Here is a 21,534-nt window from a genome sequence, read left to right as displayed (position 1 = left end):
GAAACATAAATCAGAAAATAAAAGACTGGCTTTTTTTTCCCCAGAAGAAAAAGGTTGGAAAGCAGCAAATTTGGAGCCTGACAAACCTAAGATGGGTTAAAAAATGCAGAAAGTCTAACTCACAACTGGAACAGTAGTTATCAGATATAATTCTTTAAATGCTCATTTAAGTATTCAAGTTAGCAATTACTTATGTATAGGTCTTTCTAATTTGTTTTTTAATCAAAAGTTAGCATATCAATGAGTAAAAGATTATCTCTAGAACTCATATTATGGGCTAAAAACAACTAGTGTCAATCAACAATCATATATTGGCTTACTATATTTAAAATGAGCACATTTAAGATATAATATGGTACACTTAAAATATTTGAGATACTTAAACAGAGACTCATAATTCACTGAGGAAGAAAGTGGAAAATTGTTGGGCAACTTTAAAATTAGATATAAAATTTCTATTCAGTTATCACAAAATCTGTACTGGAAAGATTTTCCAAAACTCAAAAAAAAAAAAAAAAAAACCCAAAACATCTCAGGCTTCACAGTTTTTATTTTCAGAACTAAAATAATATTAATGCACATAAATCTTTTAAAAGTAAAGTATACAGATTATTAAAGCAAATTCACCTGTAATTCAAGTAAAAGCATCTTTAAGTCATGAGTTAGAAAAAACAATATTTAAAAGAGTATAAGGATCTCTGATTTCTCTCTTCAAAAAGTGCTTCTTCCATTGGTTCATGTCATACACACATCTAGATTTACTTACTTCATCTAAAGCATTTTCACTATGTTTTCTAATTTATTTAAGTATTCTTAAACTTATACTGATTTTAAGTAGTCTCAATGTTCTTTTCTTGCCCAAGGGAAATCTATTTATCTCAAAAGGAAAAATTCTCATCATGTTAAAGCAAAAAATAATTGTATCTACAAACCTATTTAGAATATCTTCTTGGTGCTTTTTTTTTTTTAATAAGCATTCATACAGAAACAATCATCTTAACAGGAACTTTGAACATAAGTGGTTTAGCAAAGAAAAGAAACATACCTATTGCTTTTTCTTCTTGAACAGGTATCTTCCATACTAGTGGAAGGAGGGATAAAAGTAGGGTAAGAAGTTCTTCTCTACATGTCAGTGCCTGTATCAGAAACAGGAGAATTCTTCAAGTTATGAAGTTTTATGAAAACACCCCCCCAGAAACATCATTCTTTAATTTCTTTAAGTAGATCCAAAAAAAGTCTTTCTTTCCAGCTATAGTGGAGGAGAAATGAACTCTCTCAAATCTTTCAATTTAAATCCATCCAAGACAGCTGTCCTGTTTGTTGAATACTACTCCAAGAAAGCGTTTCAATATATAAACCACATTGAGAAGGCAAAAAACTTATTTAGCACATTCCTGCTGGTGTTTTCACAAACATCAGATATTGCCACCTCACCAGCCAAAAGAATTCTTCACCAATGGTAGAATTCATTAGGTGAAAATTAAAAGTTAACTAAGCCTTGCTAACTACGCAGACCAATAATATCATGTAAATGAGAAAAAGTTCATCACATTCATACAATTAAAAGAAAACCAAACTCAAGAATTAAATATTTTTAAATGTGTCAAATAAATATTTCCACTTTGAATCTTTTTAAGAAGAAGGTAATAATAGTAATATAATAAATTATTTGTCAATAAGGACAATAACTACCACTGTGAATTCAATTAAAGCTTATTATGTGAACTCTTGGAACCCCTAAGATTGAATCTACAAGAATAATATGAGTTAACATCACAGGAACACCTTTATGGAATCTCAAGAGAAAAAGGGACCTTGAAGTCTTCCTAGTCTGAACTATAACTTAATCAAAAATCTTTACAATAACATGTCCAACGAGTGGTTATACAACCAACAATCTACTATTTACCAAGAGGACAACTCCTAATTACTAAGCAATTTTCCTCCAATTCAAAGTGAAACTGAAGAATTTATTGGTTATGTATAAATTGTTGGGTTGGTTTTTTGTTTGTTGTTTTTTTTTTTTTTTTTTAGTAATAAGCAAAAATCTTCAATTCCTCAACCCAACAAAACTTTAAATTCTGGACCCTTGAGAACAGAAATTTCCAAAACAGTATCATTAATATTGCAAATCACCAATGAAAAGGATATATTCATGAATGCCTCATAAACTTTGAACTAGAGCCCACTAAGAATATACCTGAATCCTTAAAAAGCAAAAAGCAGCCTCCAAATCTATGACAATTCCTGATATGAAATTCTGTGAAATTCTACCTGATTTGAGGTCTGGTAAAAAACTAAGGAGACTAAGAACTAGAGGACATGGTAAAATATAACACAGAATTTTCAGAAACCTCAAGTCCCTGTGAAGTCATAATGTAGGCAAGCTGTTCTCCAGCTTGCCAGTTAGGTCTTATTTTACAAAAGGAAAACAGGCAACTCATCAATGTATCCTGACCACGTTGTGTATGCCTATCTAGTGCTCCCATGATAGAAGCCAATTATTACATGAAAAGTTCTTTCCTCTCCCCTTTCCTAATTTCTTCCTTCCCACCGAGTTCTTCTTCCCTACCTCAACTTTGATCTCCTCTGAAACTAACTTACCCAACAATGTTAAATATGATCCTGAATGAAAGAAAGTGGATATTTAATGAACTGAAAGGCTTTTCAGGTATTTGTGACAAAAACAGCAGAACATGAAGGAAAATAAGATACAGGAGAAATATAAACATTAAGGACCAATTACAAAGGACTCAATAAGGCCAAATTATTTTCTTCTTATATATGAAAATACTGACTTTTAATAGGGGGAGAGCAGATAGTGCTGAAACCTTATTCACATCAAGACTGGGTTAAAGAAGGAAAAAACATATTATATATATATATATGCATATATATACATTTAAGTTCACATAATATATATATGAGAGTATAATATATGAGGTATATAATATTATAAGGGTATAAAAGTGTTCTAAATTCAAAATAATAATGCAAGGGGATAGGATGGGAGGAGAGGATAAAGAAGGGATTCTTGGAGGGATGAATAACTTAAGGAATAGGAGGGCAAGTAGCAGGTTAAAATAAAGCAGAGGAGAAAAGAGGAATAGGAATAGGGTGAAGAGAATAGGGAGAAAAAAAAGGAGAAAAATATACAAGTAATCTGCTTAGAATTGAATGGGATGAATTTACCCATACAATGGAAATTGATCACAGATAAAAAATTTGAGTTCAACAATATTTTGTCTTCAGGAAATGCTATAAAATGAGACACACAAACACAAAATAAAGGTCAGGAGTAGAATTTATTATATAAAAATTTATATGAAAATATTTTTACATAAAAAGGATAAGAAATCATGATTTCAAAGTTAAAGTTAAAATACATTTAATCAAAAGAGAAAAACAAGAAAACGATACTGTCAGCCATATTATTCAATACTGTTTTAGACCATTTAAAATAACCAGACAGCATAAAATACAATATAGCTGCCAAAACAGACACAGGCACTACATAAATATAAATATAAAATACATTTTATATAAATAAAATTAGATCTAAATAACTGAAGTAATATTTATTGTTCATTGGTAGGTAAAGCTAGTATAATTTTTAAAAAGATAATTTTACCTAACTAATCTATTTATGTAATGTCATCCCAATTAAATTATTTAAAAAATTATCTTAATGATTTGGAAAAAATAATAATGAACTTCATTTAGAAGAATAAAAGATCAGGAAGTTCAAAGAAACTAGGAGAAAAAAAAGATGAAAAAGGGAGCAGATTTAATAGTCTCAGATCTTAAACCATATTATAAAGTGAGAGCATTATTGAAGTATAAAATGGACAATTTTGATTATTTTAAGTAAAAAATTTCTTATATAAATAAAATCTATGCAGCCAAGAACAGAAGGAAGGCAGAATATTGGGGAAAGAACTTTTATAGACATTCTCTTAGGCAGACTATAATTGGGTTGGGATATTGCTGTGTATAGGAAATGATTGCTGGTTGACTTAGAAAAACATGAAGAGACTTGAATTTATGAAATAAAATGTTATTCACCTTCTGAGAAACAGAGAACAAACATAAATATGCAAATATAATTTAATATATATGTGTATGCTTAGTATCCATATGTATATATGCATGTATACATGTTATGTGTATGTGTATCTGCATTTAATTGTGGCTTTCTTGGGGGAGGAGGTTTCAAAAGGTGGGGGAAATAAAGTAAAAAAATGCACAACAGAAAACAAAAGAAAACCTACAAGAAAGTAAAGAAAAGCTAGGCAGCTTTGAAAATACTTTGAAGTATTTATTATATAGGTTTTCTTGAAATGGAAATTTAGTGTATTATATTGAATCCGCTTTTATGTTCTGTTTTGTACATAGCAACATTTTTTTCTTTTCTTATTTTGTACTTAAGTTCAAAATAAATTTTAAAACTTAAAAAATATTAATATTAAGAATATATCTAAATTTTTCTTTTTTATTATCTATTTATTCCTTGTATTAACTTTATAGAAACAAAGCATTTGCACTACAGTGGTAACAATGTCAGAAAATAAACAGGCTTTTGACAACAAAGTTTATATGGAAGGATGATAAGAGAATGAGAGGTACAGAATCTCCTAGATTGTGAGCCTGAGGAAATGAGAGAATCACATTTTTCTATAATAGTAGAGAAAGTAGGAAGGGGACAGTTTAAGGAGAAAAATAATGAATTCTGTTTTGGACATGTTGAGTTTAAGATGTGTACTAGACATCCATCCAATTAGAAATGTGTGAAAGACAGATGGAGTTGTGAGACTGAAGTCTCATCAAGGTTGGAACAGTAAGGGAAAGCATGAATGGAAATCTATATAAGCTGATAAAATGATCTACTTGTATAGAGGGAGAAAAGAAGACAGCCTAGGAGGGAACTCTAAAGGACACCTACAATTAAAGGGCATGATGTGGAAGAGCATCCAGCAACGAAGACAGAAGTGGTCATCATAATTAGAATAATTGAAGCTTAAAATTGTCTAATTTAAGTTCTCTCATTTAATATATGTAAATTCTTATCAACACTATGTATTGTAACTTCACATTTTTTTCCAAATATATGCTTCCCAAAAGATTATCCAATGAGTCAATCCTTTTAAGAAAAATTCACAATAGTGAAACTGTTAATTAAAATAATAAAGATTTTAAAAGGCAACAAAAGTAGTTAATCAATACCACCCAAAACATTGATCATGCCTTTTAAAAGTACATTCTGTTCCCAATCTCCCCCCCCCCCATTTTTCATTGGCAACAAAGGAACATCTAAATTCAGTTTACTGGGGGCAACTTAAGTCACTATAATTATACAGTGTTTAGTTTAATTTTATTGTTCTCCGAGATTATAAATAAATTAGAGGAACATAGGATAGTTTATCTCTCAGACTTGTGGAGGAGAAAGAAATTTGTGACCAAAGATGAACTAGAGACCATTACCGATCACAAAATAGAAAATTTTGATTATATCAAATTAAAAAGCCTTTGTACAAACAGAACGAATGCAAACAAGATTAGTAGGGAAGCAACAAACTGGGAAAACATCTTTACAATTAAAGGTTCTGATAAAGGCCTCATTTCCAAAATATATAGAGAACTGACTCAAATTTATAAAAAATCAAGCCATTCTCCAATTGATAAATGGTCAAAGGATATGAACAGACAATTTTCAGATGAAGAAATTGAAACTATTACCACTCACATGAAAGAGTGTTCCAAATCACTATTGATCAGAGAAATGCAAATTAAGACAACTCTGAGATATCACTACACACCTGTCAGATTGGCTAAGATAACAGGAAAAAATAATGATGAATGTTGGAGGGGATGCGGGAAAACGGGGACACTGATGCATTGTTGGTGGAGTTGTGAACGAATCCAGCCATTCTGGAGAGCAATCTGGAATTATGCCCAAAAAGTTATCCAACTGTGCATACCCTTTGATCCAGCAGTGTTTCTATTGGGCTTATACCCCAAAGAGATACTAAAAAAGGGAAAGGGACCTGTATGTGCCAATATGTTTGTAGCAGCCCTGTTTGTAGTGGCTAGAAACTGGAAAATGAATGGATGCCCATCAATTGGAGAATGGCTGGGTAAATTGTGATATATGAATGTTATGGAATGTTATTGTTCTGTAAGGAATGACCAGCAGGATAAATACAGAGAGGCTTGGAGAGACCTACATGGACTGATGCTAAGTGAGATGAGCAGAACCAGGAGATCATTATACACTTCGACAACGATATTGTGTGAGGATGTATTCTGATGGAAGTGGATTTCTCTGACAAAGAGACTTAACTGAGTTTCATTGGATAAATGATGGACAGAAACAGCTACACCCAAAGAAGGAATACTGGGAAATGAATGTGAACTATTTGATTTTTGATTTTCTTCCCGAGTTATTTTTACCTTCTGAATCCAATTCTCCCTGTGCAGCGGGAGAACTGTTCGGTTCTGCAAATATGTATTGTATCTAGGATATACTGCAACATATTTAACATATATAGGACTGCTTGCCATCTTTGGGGGGGGGAGGAGGGAGGGAGGGGAAAAAACGAAACATAAGTGATTGCAAGGGATAATGTTGTGTAAAAATTATCTTGGCATGGATTCTGTCAATACAAAGTTATTATTAAATAAAATTAAATTAAAAAAAAATATATTGTTCTCTCCTTTACAGTGAATACAGTGATACAATCACTGTGTATACTAATGTCCTGCTTGAAGATTCTGTTGTTATTTAGTCTTCCCATGATACTTTGAATTCCTTATATTCATTATTTGTTACAGCACAGTAATATTCTATTACATTTATATATCACAATTTGTTTAGCATTTCCAATCAATGGGTACCTCTTGTTTTTTAATTCTTGCAACCATAAAAATTAATGCTATAAATAATTTGTTATTTTATTGATCCTGTATTTGATTTCCTTGGAATACATGTCTGCCTAGGGATCTCTGACTCAAAGAACATGGACATTTTAGTTATTTTTTAAACTTAATTCCAATTTTTTTCCCACAAGAGTTAGATTAATTCATAGTTCTAACTGTGGGGTATTATTAGTGTCTCCCTTCTTATAGTTCATCCAGTGACTTTTACCAAATTTTATCATTTTTGTTAATATGCATAGTGTGAAGTCAAACAGTTTCTTCAAATTGTATTACTGAAATTATTTGTGATTCAGAGCAATTTTTCTTCTGATTATTGTTTTTCTTTTCTTTTTTTTTTTTTAGAAGAGTGTGTCCATATCTTGATTACATAGATAGGCATTGGAGAATGGCTCTTGGTCTTAAATATTTGTGTTTGTTTCCTATATATTTTGGATATTAGACCCTTTTCAGAGATGTTTAATTCAAAAAAATTTTTTTTCCAACTTTTGTTTCTGCAATTTTTTTAGGTAACAAATTACTTATTTTATTTTTTGTGATCCTCTCTATCTTTCATTTCAATGGGTTTTCTGTGTCAAGAACAATGCTAGGTGCTGGAGATAACAAACCCAAAGAGAAATCAATCCTTACTGGCAAGTACTTTATACTTAGAGAAAAAAACAAATCATAGCCATATAGAATAAATAGAAAGAATAAACACAAAGTAGTTGAGTACAAGGTATTCTGAGGCAAGGACTAGCAAATGGAAGAATCAGGAGAGGCTTCATACAGAACAAGCTCATATGAGCTCTCTTGAAGGCTTCCTTCATATATTGATTCTGTGAGTCAAAGGAGGGAACAATGTGTACTTTAGGGAAGCAGGATGACCAGTGCAAAAACTTATGACATGAAGCATGGGACAACATGTGAAGAACAAAAACAAAGTTAATTTCACTGGAGTGGACAGTACAGGAAGGGAATTATTGCACAACACTGCAAAGGTAAATTAAATTCAGATGGTGAAGGACTTTAAAAAGTTATACGTAGATATTTGCATTGATTTTTGAGGCAAGAAGAAGTCACTGGCATTTAAGAAAATCACTGGCAACAGTATGCAAGATGGATTGGAGAGGAGAAAAGACCCAAGACATAGAGATGGATAAGTTGTAAAAGATCCCTCATCTTAAGCTCTAATTTTTTAATAGTGTATTTAAGCCACATCTCCATTTTGAGCTTACTGGAAGATATGGTACAAAATGTAGGTCTAAAACTAATGTCTACAAAACTGCTTTCCAGTTTTTCTAACAGTTTTTGTCACTTATGGAGTTCCTCCATAAGTTTATGTTCTCAGGTTTATTAACATTGGGTTATATCCAATTATTTTTGATTTTTGCTAATCTGAACTATTCAACTGATGTACTTTTTAAATTTCTCAATCCAAATAATTTCACTTTACAAAATTATTTTTACTTTATTACTTCATTTTTACTTTACAAAATAACTGAAGTCAAAAGTATTATTTCTCTTTTCAGTGCTATATTTTTCATTATATCCCTAAGATTAAGGATCTTTTTTCAGGGAATTCTGTCATTACTTTGCCTCACTCTATAAAGTACTTCTTCCTCTACTATCTTTTAGGTATCACAATTTTTATTTGCATTTAGGATCATGATTTTTATTATACTGATTGGTCAAACATGAGAAATGAAAATGCTCAATTGGTTAAGTAATTTTTTATTTTGAGTGTTTTGTAATAGTATCTGAACAATTTCTGAGTGTCTTAATCTACTAACTTCCAGATATTTTATGTATTTTGTAGTTATGCTAAATAGAACTTCTCTTTCTGTGATTTCCTCTTGGATTTTCTGGTTGCTAAGCATAAATATTAATGCTTTTGTAAATTTTTTAATATCCTGCTATTTTATTTAACCTGTTATCTTAATTTATCTCAGATTCTAAGATTTTCATTAAAACACCATACTGTCTGCAAATAAGGCTAATTTTTTCTACTTTTAGACAATATTTACTCCTTTAATTTTTCTCATATCTAGAGCATATCTAGAACTATGTCAAATAACTGCATCCTTTCTTCATTTCATATTAACTGGGGAAGCTTTTTGCTGAAGCTCCTATATTTTGTCTCCTATGTTTATTTGAAAGTAAGTTAATGAAAGCAGAGATGTCCCACTTTTTCCATTTGTACTGCCATTGCTTAACACAATAGCAAATGTTTTTGTACATAGTAAATGCTATTATATTTATTCATTGCAAATAATGGTAGCTACTGGTTTTAGAGAAAAACCACAATAAAATGGTTCTTCTTTGTACTTTTTAGAGATTTCAGCATAAATAAATGTTGCACATAAAGATTCTCCTATTTTTACTGATATAAATGTAGTTTGGGAGTATTATTTTTAAAAGAGTTAAGTTATTTAGTTTTCAATTTCTCTTTTAGCAAAAGAAATGCTAAAATTATTTGATTACATAAAATAGTGGCAAGGAAATAGATAGTTTGAGTTTTCTTTTTTTCACATGAATAACTTTCTTTAATTCATTAAAAAAGTGACTAAATTTAAATATGACATTGGATGCTTTTACATTTATTCACTGCAAACAATGCTAGCTACTGGTTTTAGAGAGTTTTAAAAATCACACCAACAATAGTTCTTTTTTGTCTTGTACTTTTTACAGATTTTAGTATAAATGCTACACATAAAAGATTCTCCTATTTTTACTGATATAAATATAGTTTGGTGGTATTATTTTTTAAAAGAATTAAGTTATTTGATTTGCAATTTATCTTTTAGCAAAAGAAATATAATTATTTGATTACATAAAATAGTTGCAAGGAAATAGTTTATGAGATTTCTTTTTTTCACATGAATAACTTTTTAAAAAACTATTTCATTAAAAAAAGAAAGACTAAATTTAAATGTGACCTTGGACAAATCACATCATCTCTTTGAACCTAAGATTCCTCACTTGTAAAAGAGGGGAATTTAAATCAGATGAATTCCAAGGTGCTTTCCAGGTTTTAAAAAATTTAGTGCTTCTATGACAAATAGTAACATAATTATATTGTCATATTCACCTAACTTACATTAACTTTCTGTAAAAATATGAAGCTATGCTTGTTTTTTTTCTCTCATCTTTTAGTTTTTTAATCTCATTTTTCTTGTGCATCATGATAAATGTGGAAATGTTTAGAATAAGTTGCACATGTTTATCCTATATCGAATTACCTGCTGTCTAGGAGGGAAGTGGGAAAGGAGGGAGAAATATATGGAACATGAGGTTTTACAAGGGTGAATGCTGAAAACTATCTTTGCATGTATTTTGAAAAACAGAAAGTTATTATTAAAAAAAATGAAGATAAAGTCTTTATTCTAATAGGAATATTAAAAATAAGGAACTGAGTAAATAATGTAATAAGAAAGGTTCCACAAAATTATGATGAGGTTTATCTGCCACACACAAACTATACATTAAAATCTGAATTTATACAATATAAATGAGGTGTTTGTTATTTTCTTAAAACATAAAACTTTCTAATACCATTAAAATTAACTTATAAGTTTATGCATTTCTTAAAATATATACATTTGTGAGTATAAAGCAAGATTCATAATGCAAAAAAAAAAATTATCCTTTTTATGTACATTTACTAAATGTATCAACATCACTATCACAACTGAAGTTAAATAATATAAAACATGAAAACTGCAAAATACCCTGGAGAAATCACAGATATTAGAATCTTATTCCCAAAATCTTTTAGGAATTTTTTTCAGTGAAGGGTAGACGTCATCTTAAAGACACTCTGGGTACATCCCCTTTAATTACCACACATTTATGAAAATGTTTGGTTGAAAACCATTACCTGATCAATGAGAATGTTTAGCTTTGTAAGCAAAATAAAGCCACGACCTTGGACAAGATATTGTCCAAGTGCTGCCATATGAGTCTCCTCTTCTTCCTCCTCTTTGGACTCAGCCCGCTGGACCACCGCATTACAAAGCCGATTAACATCGGTCAGGAATTCACGTGCCAGTGAATTACTGTCGCTGCTCATGACTGAGCTATGAAAAATTTAAAAAAATTTTAATCACAATATAAAGAATATTAGGAAAAATTTAAATTAGATTAATGAAATTTTTATAAAAGAGTAATGACATAACAGAAACACACCGAGAAATAGGACTGATAGTATTGAGAAAGCTAAAAAAACATAGCTGACACTTGGGAGTAAATGGAATAACTATGAGGGACAACAGAATGAAAATCTTCAGATTGGAAAACATATAAAGAAGATGCTATTAGGAAGCTGAAATGGTAAATGAACTTTTTAAAAGTTCATTTTTATTCATAAAAATTTTTATCTTTATTAACACTTTTTATTTTTACATTACTTTCATTTACCAATATATCCCTCCTTTTCCTTACAGAGAGCTGTCCATTATAATAAAGGGAAAAAAAAACATAATAATCTCTTGTAATAAATAAGTAAATTAGCTTTTGTTAGTTGCAGAAATAATAGAAAGTGTCTCATTTCATTCCAAAAATCTAGCATAAGCTAAGAGGGTATGAGTCTGAGTTTGGTCCAGTCCAAAACACTCTCCACTGGGTACTCAATTGCAATTTTTCTGAGACAATTATATTCTATGTCCCATAATCAAACAGGAACAATCACAATTTTTTTGGGGGGAGAGGGGAGAAAGGATGAATATTTATATAGTACTTATTATGTGTCAGGTCCTGCATTAAACATTTTTACAAATAAATCTCATCTGATCCCCACAACAATTCTTTAAGGTAGATGCTATTATTATTACCATTATGCAGCTGAATAAATTAAGGCAAAGGTTACGTGACCTGTCCAAGCTCACACAGCTATTAAGTGTCTGAGACAAATTTGAACTCAATTCTGACTCTAGGTCCAGCATTCTATCTACTGGCATTACCAGTGAACTCTGGTATTAAAAGGACAGACCTTTGTCTTTAGGAAAAGCTTGTAATTATTAATGGGGTTTTACCATTCTAGAAGTAAATTCCACCCACATTCCCTCCTATTCAACTCCAGGATCAAATAATTATCTATTTGTGCTGTCCATCCCAGATACTGTATAGACATGGATATAATAGCTCTACAGGCTATTCATCCAGAAGGATGATTGATCAGGTCAAACTCTTAGTTATGGATCTCTTCCAAGAGGCCCTAAAATATTCTGGGGTTTGATGCAAATGTCATATGCAAATAGGAGCATCTGGAAGATCTTGGGATTCACTGGAAATTAGTCACTGACAACTAACATTTTTGGCTACCATATAGAACTCTCTTTTTTATGCCTTATGTGATCAGATTACAGGATTATTGAAGAGGATTATTGATACAATCTTTTTAAAAATCTTGAATGATTTTGATGCATTTATAGAAGATATTTTATTAGAAGAGAACCTTTAAGGTGGTATTTTGCTCAATTAAATCAAATGCTTTTTTCATAACAAGCAATAAAGAAAAGTAAATTTTTATATTATCCATATCTTTTAGTCAATTTCAAAAAAGAAGGAAAAGAATGGGAAGGAATGAAAAAAGAGGAAAGAAGGAAAAGAGAAAGGAGAAAGGATAAAAGGAAGGAGAAAGAAAAAAGGGAAAGGAGAAGGGAAAAGGGAAGGCAAAAGGGGAAAAGGAGAAGGAAAAAGGGGAAAAGGGGAAAGGGAAAGAGAAAAAAAAGGGGAAAGGAAAAAGAAAAGGGGAAATGGAAAAAATGTAGTTCACTAGAATATGTGAAAGCCTGTTTCTTCTCTAATACCTCACTCAGAAGTATCTTTGGTTCATGAATTTAAAAAAAAAACCCAAATGACTAAAGGATTTATTAAGTTTGTACCATATGAAAATTGGTAAACAGATACTTTTTAAAGTGCATTTTTATTCATAAAAATTTTGTTTTCTTTTTATTAATATTTTGTTTTTATGTAACTTTCATTTTCTAATACAGTCCTCTTTTTCCCTGAAGAGAGCTATCCTTTATAATAAAGGGAAAAGTGCATATTCTTATTGAATATCCTCCTGTGATCGCTAAGTAAATTAGCTTTTGTTAGTTGCTGAAATGCCTATTAGTGTCTCATTTCATTATAAAATTTAGAATAAGCTAAAAAAGATAAGTGTCTGAGTTTGCACATTTATGCAAATTTATGACTGTTGCTATCCAGCTATCGAACATGGAATATAGCCATATCAGAAAAATTGCAATTGAGTACCAAAATGGACAGTTGGGCCAAAATGGGCCAAACTCTCTGAGAATGATGGACAAACAAGCAACCATCATCCACTAAAACCACATTTGGAAGTTACAAATATGCTGAAAATCTTCTATAAAAAATCTTTGCAGATTTTCCCCATTTTCCTTCTTTGATATTCTTTCATTTTCATATGTAAATGTCCTAAGGCATTTCATTACTCTTTATTGCTTTCTTCTCTGTTATGAGATAATGCTGCTCATAACCACTACCTTTATGTAATATTTTACAAACAAGTTTATTACTTTCTCCATTCCCTAATAGCTTTCTCATCCTGTCAATCTGCCCTCAACCACTTGTCATTACACTCTGAAGAATGAGTTTTGATGGTGAGTTCCTATGAGAATCTTTAGTTGAGAAAGTACCCACATCCGTCATGCTCACACCCAGCTCAGTCTCTACTCTACCGCCAACTTCACCTGTACCCCAGGAGCCTTCCCTTTCTGGTGATACCTCATCCTCTAAGGCCCCCTCCTCTTAACTGTTGAACTCCTCCTTGAGATCTTCATTTGAGTAATTACTCCTGCTTATATACTATGCTTATTTCTAACTAAACTGAAACTCCTTCTTTCTCTTCATCTTAACTTTCTTTATTCAAAAAAGAAAGCCATATTGTAACCGACACAGATCAAAAGAAGAGTTACTTCTCAAAAGGGGGGAGACCTTAAAACATGGAATGGTTAAGCTACACACCTGAAGGTTTTTCCTGTTTCAAAGAAAAGCAAAGGTTTTCAGTAGTGAGAACTGCACCAATTTTATCTGTAACATTATAACTAGATCAAAATTAGAAGAAAAGTAGCAAGATTATCACATTAGGGCAAATAACATGGTAAAGAAAAAAAAAGAAAAAAGGAAATTCAAATAATAAAGAGTAAAAAAAAAGGTAAAATTCAGAAATAAAATGGGTCATAAAAAGAATGGAAATAAAAAAAGATTTCACAAGACATAAGGAAAAAGAATATAGATTTATTTTAGTATGGCGATATCTAATGATATCAACAACAAAACGGATCAAATTCACTAAGATATATACATAGCCTAAATTACAATTCCAAAAATAAATAGAAGTGTTAAATGTTCATATATTTTTCTGGAAATGACCAGAAATAGTTTAAGCAAATACTATTCTATTAACATGCTAGGGCTGCCTACAATTTATATCTTTTCCCCATATTTTAAAAACCTGTGATTTATTATTTCCACCTACTCCTACCTTAAAACTATGTGGAACCTGTATATACATTATTTTTAAATTTTTTCTAAAAATGTAATTTATAAATAAGTACTAATTTTAACTTGAAAGATATCAACAAACAAGGACATCTTCAAATACAAAGAACATTAAAGTGTTGTATTTGAAAACACAAATCTCATTATTTTCAGTTTTTTCTTGTTTAAAAATATGTACTAAATTTAGCATATTACTTCTATGAGCTTGCCTACTTGTCTGTGATTCTCTCTGAACCTCTGGTTCTCTTCTTCTTCTTTTTTTTTTCCTCTGAGACAATTGGGTTAAGTGACCTGCTCAGGTTCACACAGCTAGGAAGTGTTAAGTGTCTAAGGCCAAATTTGAATTCAGGTCCTCCTGACTTCAGGGCTGGTAATCTATCCACTGCACCCTGTAGATGCTCTCTTTGGTTCTCTTCTATACATTTTTTTAATATGTACCAGGACTTTCAGGTTTCTACTTCACAAATGACTTTTTCCAATAAATATCACATCATTAACTAGGGTTTTCTTCACTATATGACAGGACTTTATAGCTGAATCTTGGGAGCTCACAATACTCAAAAAAAGTTTAAACAAGCACATTTCCCCAAAACAAATCATCACAAAACTATCTATCTACTTGTCAGCTTAAACACCTTCCCAAGTGAGGAAAGAACTTTAACAAGGGGAAAATATAAAATGATGGTGATGAGAGTTCCAATTTAAGCCTTGAGAGAAAAGTTTTCAATGACTACTAATTACACTCCCTCCATTCCAATTTTACCTTTCTTATATCTTTAGCTTGTCAAGCCTTAGTCCTTTAAGGTTCTTATAGTGCCTGACTTAAAACAAACAATTGGGGGAGGGAACTTCTTATACTGAGTGATTAACTCTTTGAATGCTTCAAAAGGTCCCCTTTTGTTTCAAATATTACTGAAAACATCTACATGTGACACTGCATAGTCCAATTTCTCTCATCAAAATCTCAGTAGGGTCCACTAACATTCTATTCAACAAACACATAACATTATTATGAGATACTAACCGGTATTTTCAACACTTCAGTAACATTTATATTCTTTTTTTTTTTTTAATGAACTCCTTAGGTAAAGAAATAAAGAATTATTCTTGGACTGAGTCTTCACCTGAAATAAAAGAACAAATTAATAATAATCATTGGCACAAGCATTTCGTTGTACTATTTAACAGTGTTAAAAGTTTAGCATAGTCACTATCACATTTCATACACAAAATAGACACTTTAAAATATGCTTTTAACAGCATATTTTTAAAAAATGTTTCAAGGAGAAAGCTTCCAATAACAATTATCATTTTATTCACATAATTTTTCCCAATTTCTAAAAGGAATCTTTTCTTTAAAAAGGGGGGGAGGAGGTGTATAAAAGATAATTTAAAACAATCAATCAACATGTTCTCTAAGTATAACAGGAGTACCATATATGAAACCTCAAATCTTATTAAGTATAGCTTGTATTTTTTAAATTATTTTTAAAAAATATATAAATTCAGCAAAAGCTATTCTTAATGACTGTATTTCTCTCTCAAACACTTTTTGTGCATTTTAAAAAATACTTCAAGCTTCTGTTGAATTATAGTTTTTCAAAAGGAATCTATTTTCAAGTCCCCAATCAATAATTTCCACATTTTTAACACAACCAAGGCTTTCCCTAATATATGATGAGATTTCAATTTTAAAGTTCTTCCTTTTAGAAAACTTCTCTATCAATGCTCATCTAGTTCACTCCCCAGAGTTTTTCTTTCAATAAGTCATGGAAACCACTTCATGATTACAATTACTGAGAAATCTAAAAGGAAATTTAACATCAGATGGATATTGCATATGATAGAAGCAATGTCATAAGGCTTAAATTTTAAAAATGTACATAGAGTGGTACCTAAATTTTAAAATACTACATCATCCTTATTTGAAGGGAAGAAGAAAACAAAACTTATTAAGCACCCATTCAGGTTTGCAAATAAGTACTTCTATTACCTCATGTCATCCTCACAACAAAAGGGTAGATACAATTATGATACCCATATTACAAATTAAAGTGTAAAATCCTTAAGGGCAGATACTGTATTTTGACTCCTTTGGTATATCCAATGCTTATTAGCATAGTGCCTGGAATATAGCAGGTATTTAATAAATGTTTACGGATTGAGGATCCTGAGGCAGACAGAGATTACTTGCCCAGGGTCACACAAACAGTACCTGAGGCTGGATCTGAACACGTCTTCCTAATGCCATACCCAGCAGTCTATCCACCAAGCCACTTGCCTGCCACCTAAAATCTTATTTTTTAAAGCTGCCTTTACCACTTCTGCCATTGCCTATTCTTACAACCTAAATTATATAAAATTATAATTATTTACATGTGGTTGTATATAGAGAAACATTAATTCTAAAACTTGAACAATGAAGGCAAAATTAAGTAATATACAAAGGAAAGAACACTCAATGCAGGTTCAACTCAGCCTTTGACATCCTCACTTTATCACTTGTTGCCTATTTCCTTATCAGAAAATACAGAAAAATAATATCTATTGTACCTATCTTCAAAAGGTTATTATAAGAATCAAAAGTGCCAAAATAGCACAATGGAAAGAGCCTTTACTCTAGTTTACTTTGAAACCCATCTGTGTTCTTAAGCACATCACTAACCCTTTCTGGGCCTCAGATCTTTTTTACAGTAGCTATTAACTATCCTTCACCCATCTTGTACTTCTGAAGGAAATTTTTTAAGCCAAGTGTAAAACTGTTTTTAATCCTATTAAATTTCAATTCAGCCAATGGGCCATCAAGATTTTTGAATGCTATCTCTGAAATATAATATGTTGACTATCCCTCTCAGCTTCTTTGACTACATCCAAACCACCAATAAAAATGTGAAGCAGCACAAAGCACAAACACTAGAGAGCTTTGAGGTTTTCCATTCTTTCCAAGTTGACATACTACCACAAATGAATACTCTTTGTAAATTACTATTCATCTTGTTCTGAATCTATCTACTGAGACTCTCACTTAGCCCAGTGGGGTCAAAGTCCAATAGCAATGGAAGTTCCTAATCTGTATATAAGGAATCCTTTGGCTGCATGTTTTAATTTTAAAATTAATATTATCTATGTTATTTATTAACAATTTTCTGGATACATATTAATTTGGTTCAGGCTGCACTCATAAATGTTACTGGCCCATGTATTTGACATGTCTGGTCCAGCTGGTGCATTTCTTCAACAGGAATAACATGGAATTTTATGGAATAATTTGTTCAAATCTTGGTAAACTTTATTGAAAGGATTACTTTGATGAACTAGTCTAGTAATCCAATGTAAATGTACTTCCTCCCTGAGGAACAATCCTCCTCTTTCACAGCAATCTAATCTCATCTTTTAGTAGTACATTGCTTATGGTACTCTACTTTGTGCCAAGTGGTTACTACGAGGATCCCAATATTTGGCAAATTCTTCCCAGTTTTTATATTAATCCAAAACTTCAAGAGAGTATAAGACCAAATACCCTGAGATATGTCACTACCTAAAATCCTATAAAATACAAAGAATACCACAAAAAAATTTAATAAGATATACTTCTCAATGAAGGGACAAAAAGGAAGAAAATGCTTCACAAAAGAGGTAGCATATGAATAAGACTTTGACTACTGGGGTTTGCTTTAATTTCTATATTTGGTAGGGAGAAGGAAATACGGGAGAGCATTCAAGGAAGAAGGCAGAGGTAAGTAGAAAATTTTCAAGCTCTCCACAAATGAGACAAAAGAGTAGCTCAGGGCAATTGTAGAGCAGATAAAAATAAAAGTTCAGGCAGAACATTGGTCCTTCTGGGACAACCAGAGAAGACTGGATGAAAAATTCCAGAATGGAGGTATGGTCTCAATAAAATATAAACATGTCAAGATTAGCTCCCTTGAAACATAAAAGTGGCAACCCTTGTCTCTAGTTGGGTTGGAAGGTAGTCTCCATCGCATCCACAGGAATTTTTACCCTCTGGACAGGAGGGATAAAGAATGGGATAAAGAAGAAACTGTTAAGGGACAAGTCAATTCCCGAGAGCCTCCACAGCTGTGGATCTTAAGGGTTTGCAAGACAGCCTTTGCTGACACAGATGATGTGGACTAGGAATGGAATAAATTGGAGGCAGAGCAAAGAGGAGAGAGGTCAGATAACACAATGGCCTCTCAGTCAGAGAGGTCTATTAGAATTCTTACAAGGTAGTTCCAATGGAGCAGTAATGAACTGAACCAGTTACACCTAGCGATAGAACTCTGGGAGATGACTAAGAACCATTACATTGAATTCCCAATCCCTATATTACTGCCTGCCTGCATTTTGGATTTCCTTCACAGGCTAATTGTACAATATTTCAGAGTCCGATTCTTTTTGTACGGTAAAATAACGGTTTGGTCATGTATACTTATTGTGTATCTAATTTATACTTTAATATATTTAACATCTACTGGTCATCCTGCCATCTAGGGAAGGGGGTGAGGGGAAGGAGGGGAAAAATTGAAACAAAAAGTTTGGCAATTGTTAATGCTGTAAAATTACCCATGCATATAATTTGTAAATAAAAAGCTATTTAAAAAAAAAATTCTTACAAGGTGCTAAGTCAGTTATCTAATTTAGCATGGTACTTAACAGTTCTCAAGCTCTCTAATGTATTTATCTCTAAATACATCTTCATGTAGAACACTGGAGTTCTACAAAATTCACAAGGAGTCCAGGAGATTCAAAGTCAGGAAGGACAAGCCCACTCTCAGAGGCGGAGTCAGATTCATTCCATGTATCACCTTTGTGCTGGCTGGAGGCTTTGAAGTTGGAGTTGAGCTAGAGGCAGAAGCTGAAAGAGCTAAAGGTCTAGCAACAAGAGCTCTTGGAACCAAGGAGAGAGATAGGCCTCTAAGAAAACTAATTGGGCTATTTTGAAAGAGACAATAAAGGACTGGACTTTAACAGCTGGCTACATTTGAGGTGATTATTACTACTCTGAAGGCTAAGGCTGCCTCCAGAAGCCCCCAAAGAAACCTGCTCCCAGAGAAGGATTATACTTTAGAGAAGAGAATATTACAGACATCAGAGAACAACAACATCCTCTCACAAGAGGAGATCCATTCTGGGTTGGATCTCCAGTAGCCACTATTAGGTGGCTCCCGTGTATTTCAGCAGCTCTCCCATGTATTCCAACAAGAAACAACATATTTATATATATATGAAAAGTTATAAAAATCTTCTAAATTCAGACAAAAACATGAGGGCAAGAGGAAAAGGTGATTCAATTACTAAGTGTTTCCTTAAAGAAATAAAGAATATCATAAATAAATGAAGGAATATAGTATTCAATAGTTTTGGCTAAGTCATGGCAATATAATAAAAATGATAATACTACCAAATTAAATTATAGTCTTAATACTATACCAATCATATTCTCAAAAGAACACTTTCTAAAACTCAGTAACAATTCATTTAGAGAAACAAAAGTTTGAGAATATTAAGGAAAATAATGAATTGAAGCAAAAATGAAAAATTCTGACATTATTATAAAGCAACAGTCATCAAAACCATTTGGTAGTGATTAAAAAATAAAGATGTAATAAAACAGTCTAGACAGGGGAGACTCAGAAACAATGGAATTCAATAATCCAAAAGCACAATAAACCAAAAAAAAATTTTTTAATTCCTTATTTGATAAAAATTGCTGGAAAATTTGGAATGCAGTCTAGGAAAAATTAAGCTTGGGTCAACACCTTGTGTCACAATACTAAATTTTGAAGAGTTATATAACTATAATATTAAAGATCGTAACATTAAAATTTTTAGAAAATAAAGATGATATATCTTTCACAGTTATAATATATTCTTAACCAATCAAATGATAGGACAATTACAAAAGATAAAATACATAACTGATTAAATGAAACTAAAAAGCTTCAGCACAAACAAAACTCATGTACCTAAAGCAAGAAAATTAAGTCATAATGGGGAAAAATATTTGTATCAAATATCTTTGATAATGGTTTGGTAACTATGATGTATAAGTAACATTATATTTATATGTATATATACATATATATGAGGCATATATCCTATATATAGACAAGATCAAAAAACAATCTCCAATGGTTAGATAAATGAAAACCAAAAAAACCCTTGAGATTCCATACCATATCCTGCAACTTGGCAAAGATGACAAACAAGAGACATGTTGGAGAGGTTATGGGAAAAGAGAGGCACACAATTATTTGAGGTGAATCAATACAACCATTATGAAAAGCAATTTATAATAGGACTCAAAGATTCTACTACTAGACGTATACCCTAATGAGAGTCCTGACAAAAACTTTTATTTGCAGTATTTTTATTATAATAGAAAATTGGAAATAAAATAGGTGTTCATTGAATGGGATATGTCTAAATCAGCTGTGGTACCTGAATGCAACAAATATTACAATGCTATAAGAAGCAAATAGATGACACAGTAGATAAGATTGCTGGACTTAAAGTTAGGAAGACATCCTCCTGAGTTCAAATCTAGCCTCAGACATGTAGTAGCTATGTGACTGAGCAAGTCACTTAATCCTATTTGCTTCATCTACAAAATGAACTGGAGAAGGAAATGGTAAACCACTCTTGTATCCCTGCCATGAAAATAACAAATGGGATCATAAAGTGTCAGACATGACAGAAAAAAATGACTGAACAACATGCTACAAGAAACAATCAATATATTGAATATAGAATATCACAGATTTACATGATCTGTTGCAGGGTAAGTTAATGACAAGAAAACAGTATGACTACAATATAAATCAAAAGAACAAGCACAAACCAATCAAAAGTGAAATGTTGCAAAATGACAAAAGACAAGTTCACAAGAAAATGTAGTTAACATTTCTACAGAACTGTGTTGGGTACTAAGTGATTTACCAATAATTTTTCATCTGATCTTCATAACATTCTGGGACGTAGGTGATATTATTTCCACTTTACCCAGGAGGAAACTGAAGCAAACAGGTTTAAGTAATTTGCCCAGCAGTCACACAGCTAATAAGTCTGGATTTGAATTCATGCCTTCCTGAC

At 31.7% G+C, this 21,534-nt stretch overlaps 1 protein-coding gene across 1 annotated transcript in view; it reads right to left on the bottom strand.

Moving 5' to 3' along the window:
• Positions 1 to 21,534, bottom strand: part of LYST (lysosomal trafficking regulator) — a 201,967-nt gene that overhangs the window by 160,183 nt on the left and 20,250 nt on the right. Inside the window, 3 exon segments of the mRNA XM_051993556.1 lie at positions 1,046 to 1,136; positions 10,793 to 10,991; positions 15,464 to 15,563. Of these exon segments, the coding sequence (XP_051849516.1) occupies positions 1,046 to 1,136; positions 10,793 to 10,984 (283 nt within the window). The 5' untranslated portion in view covers positions 10,985 to 10,991; positions 15,464 to 15,563.

Source organism: Antechinus flavipes, chromosome 4, assembly GCF_016432865.1.
Source record: "Antechinus flavipes isolate AdamAnt ecotype Samford, QLD, Australia chromosome 4, AdamAnt_v2, whole genome shotgun sequence".
NCBI classification, from domain to species: domain Eukaryota; kingdom Metazoa; phylum Chordata; class Mammalia; order Dasyuromorphia; family Dasyuridae; genus Antechinus; species Antechinus flavipes.
This window is presented reverse-complemented; position numbering and strand designations above follow the sequence as displayed.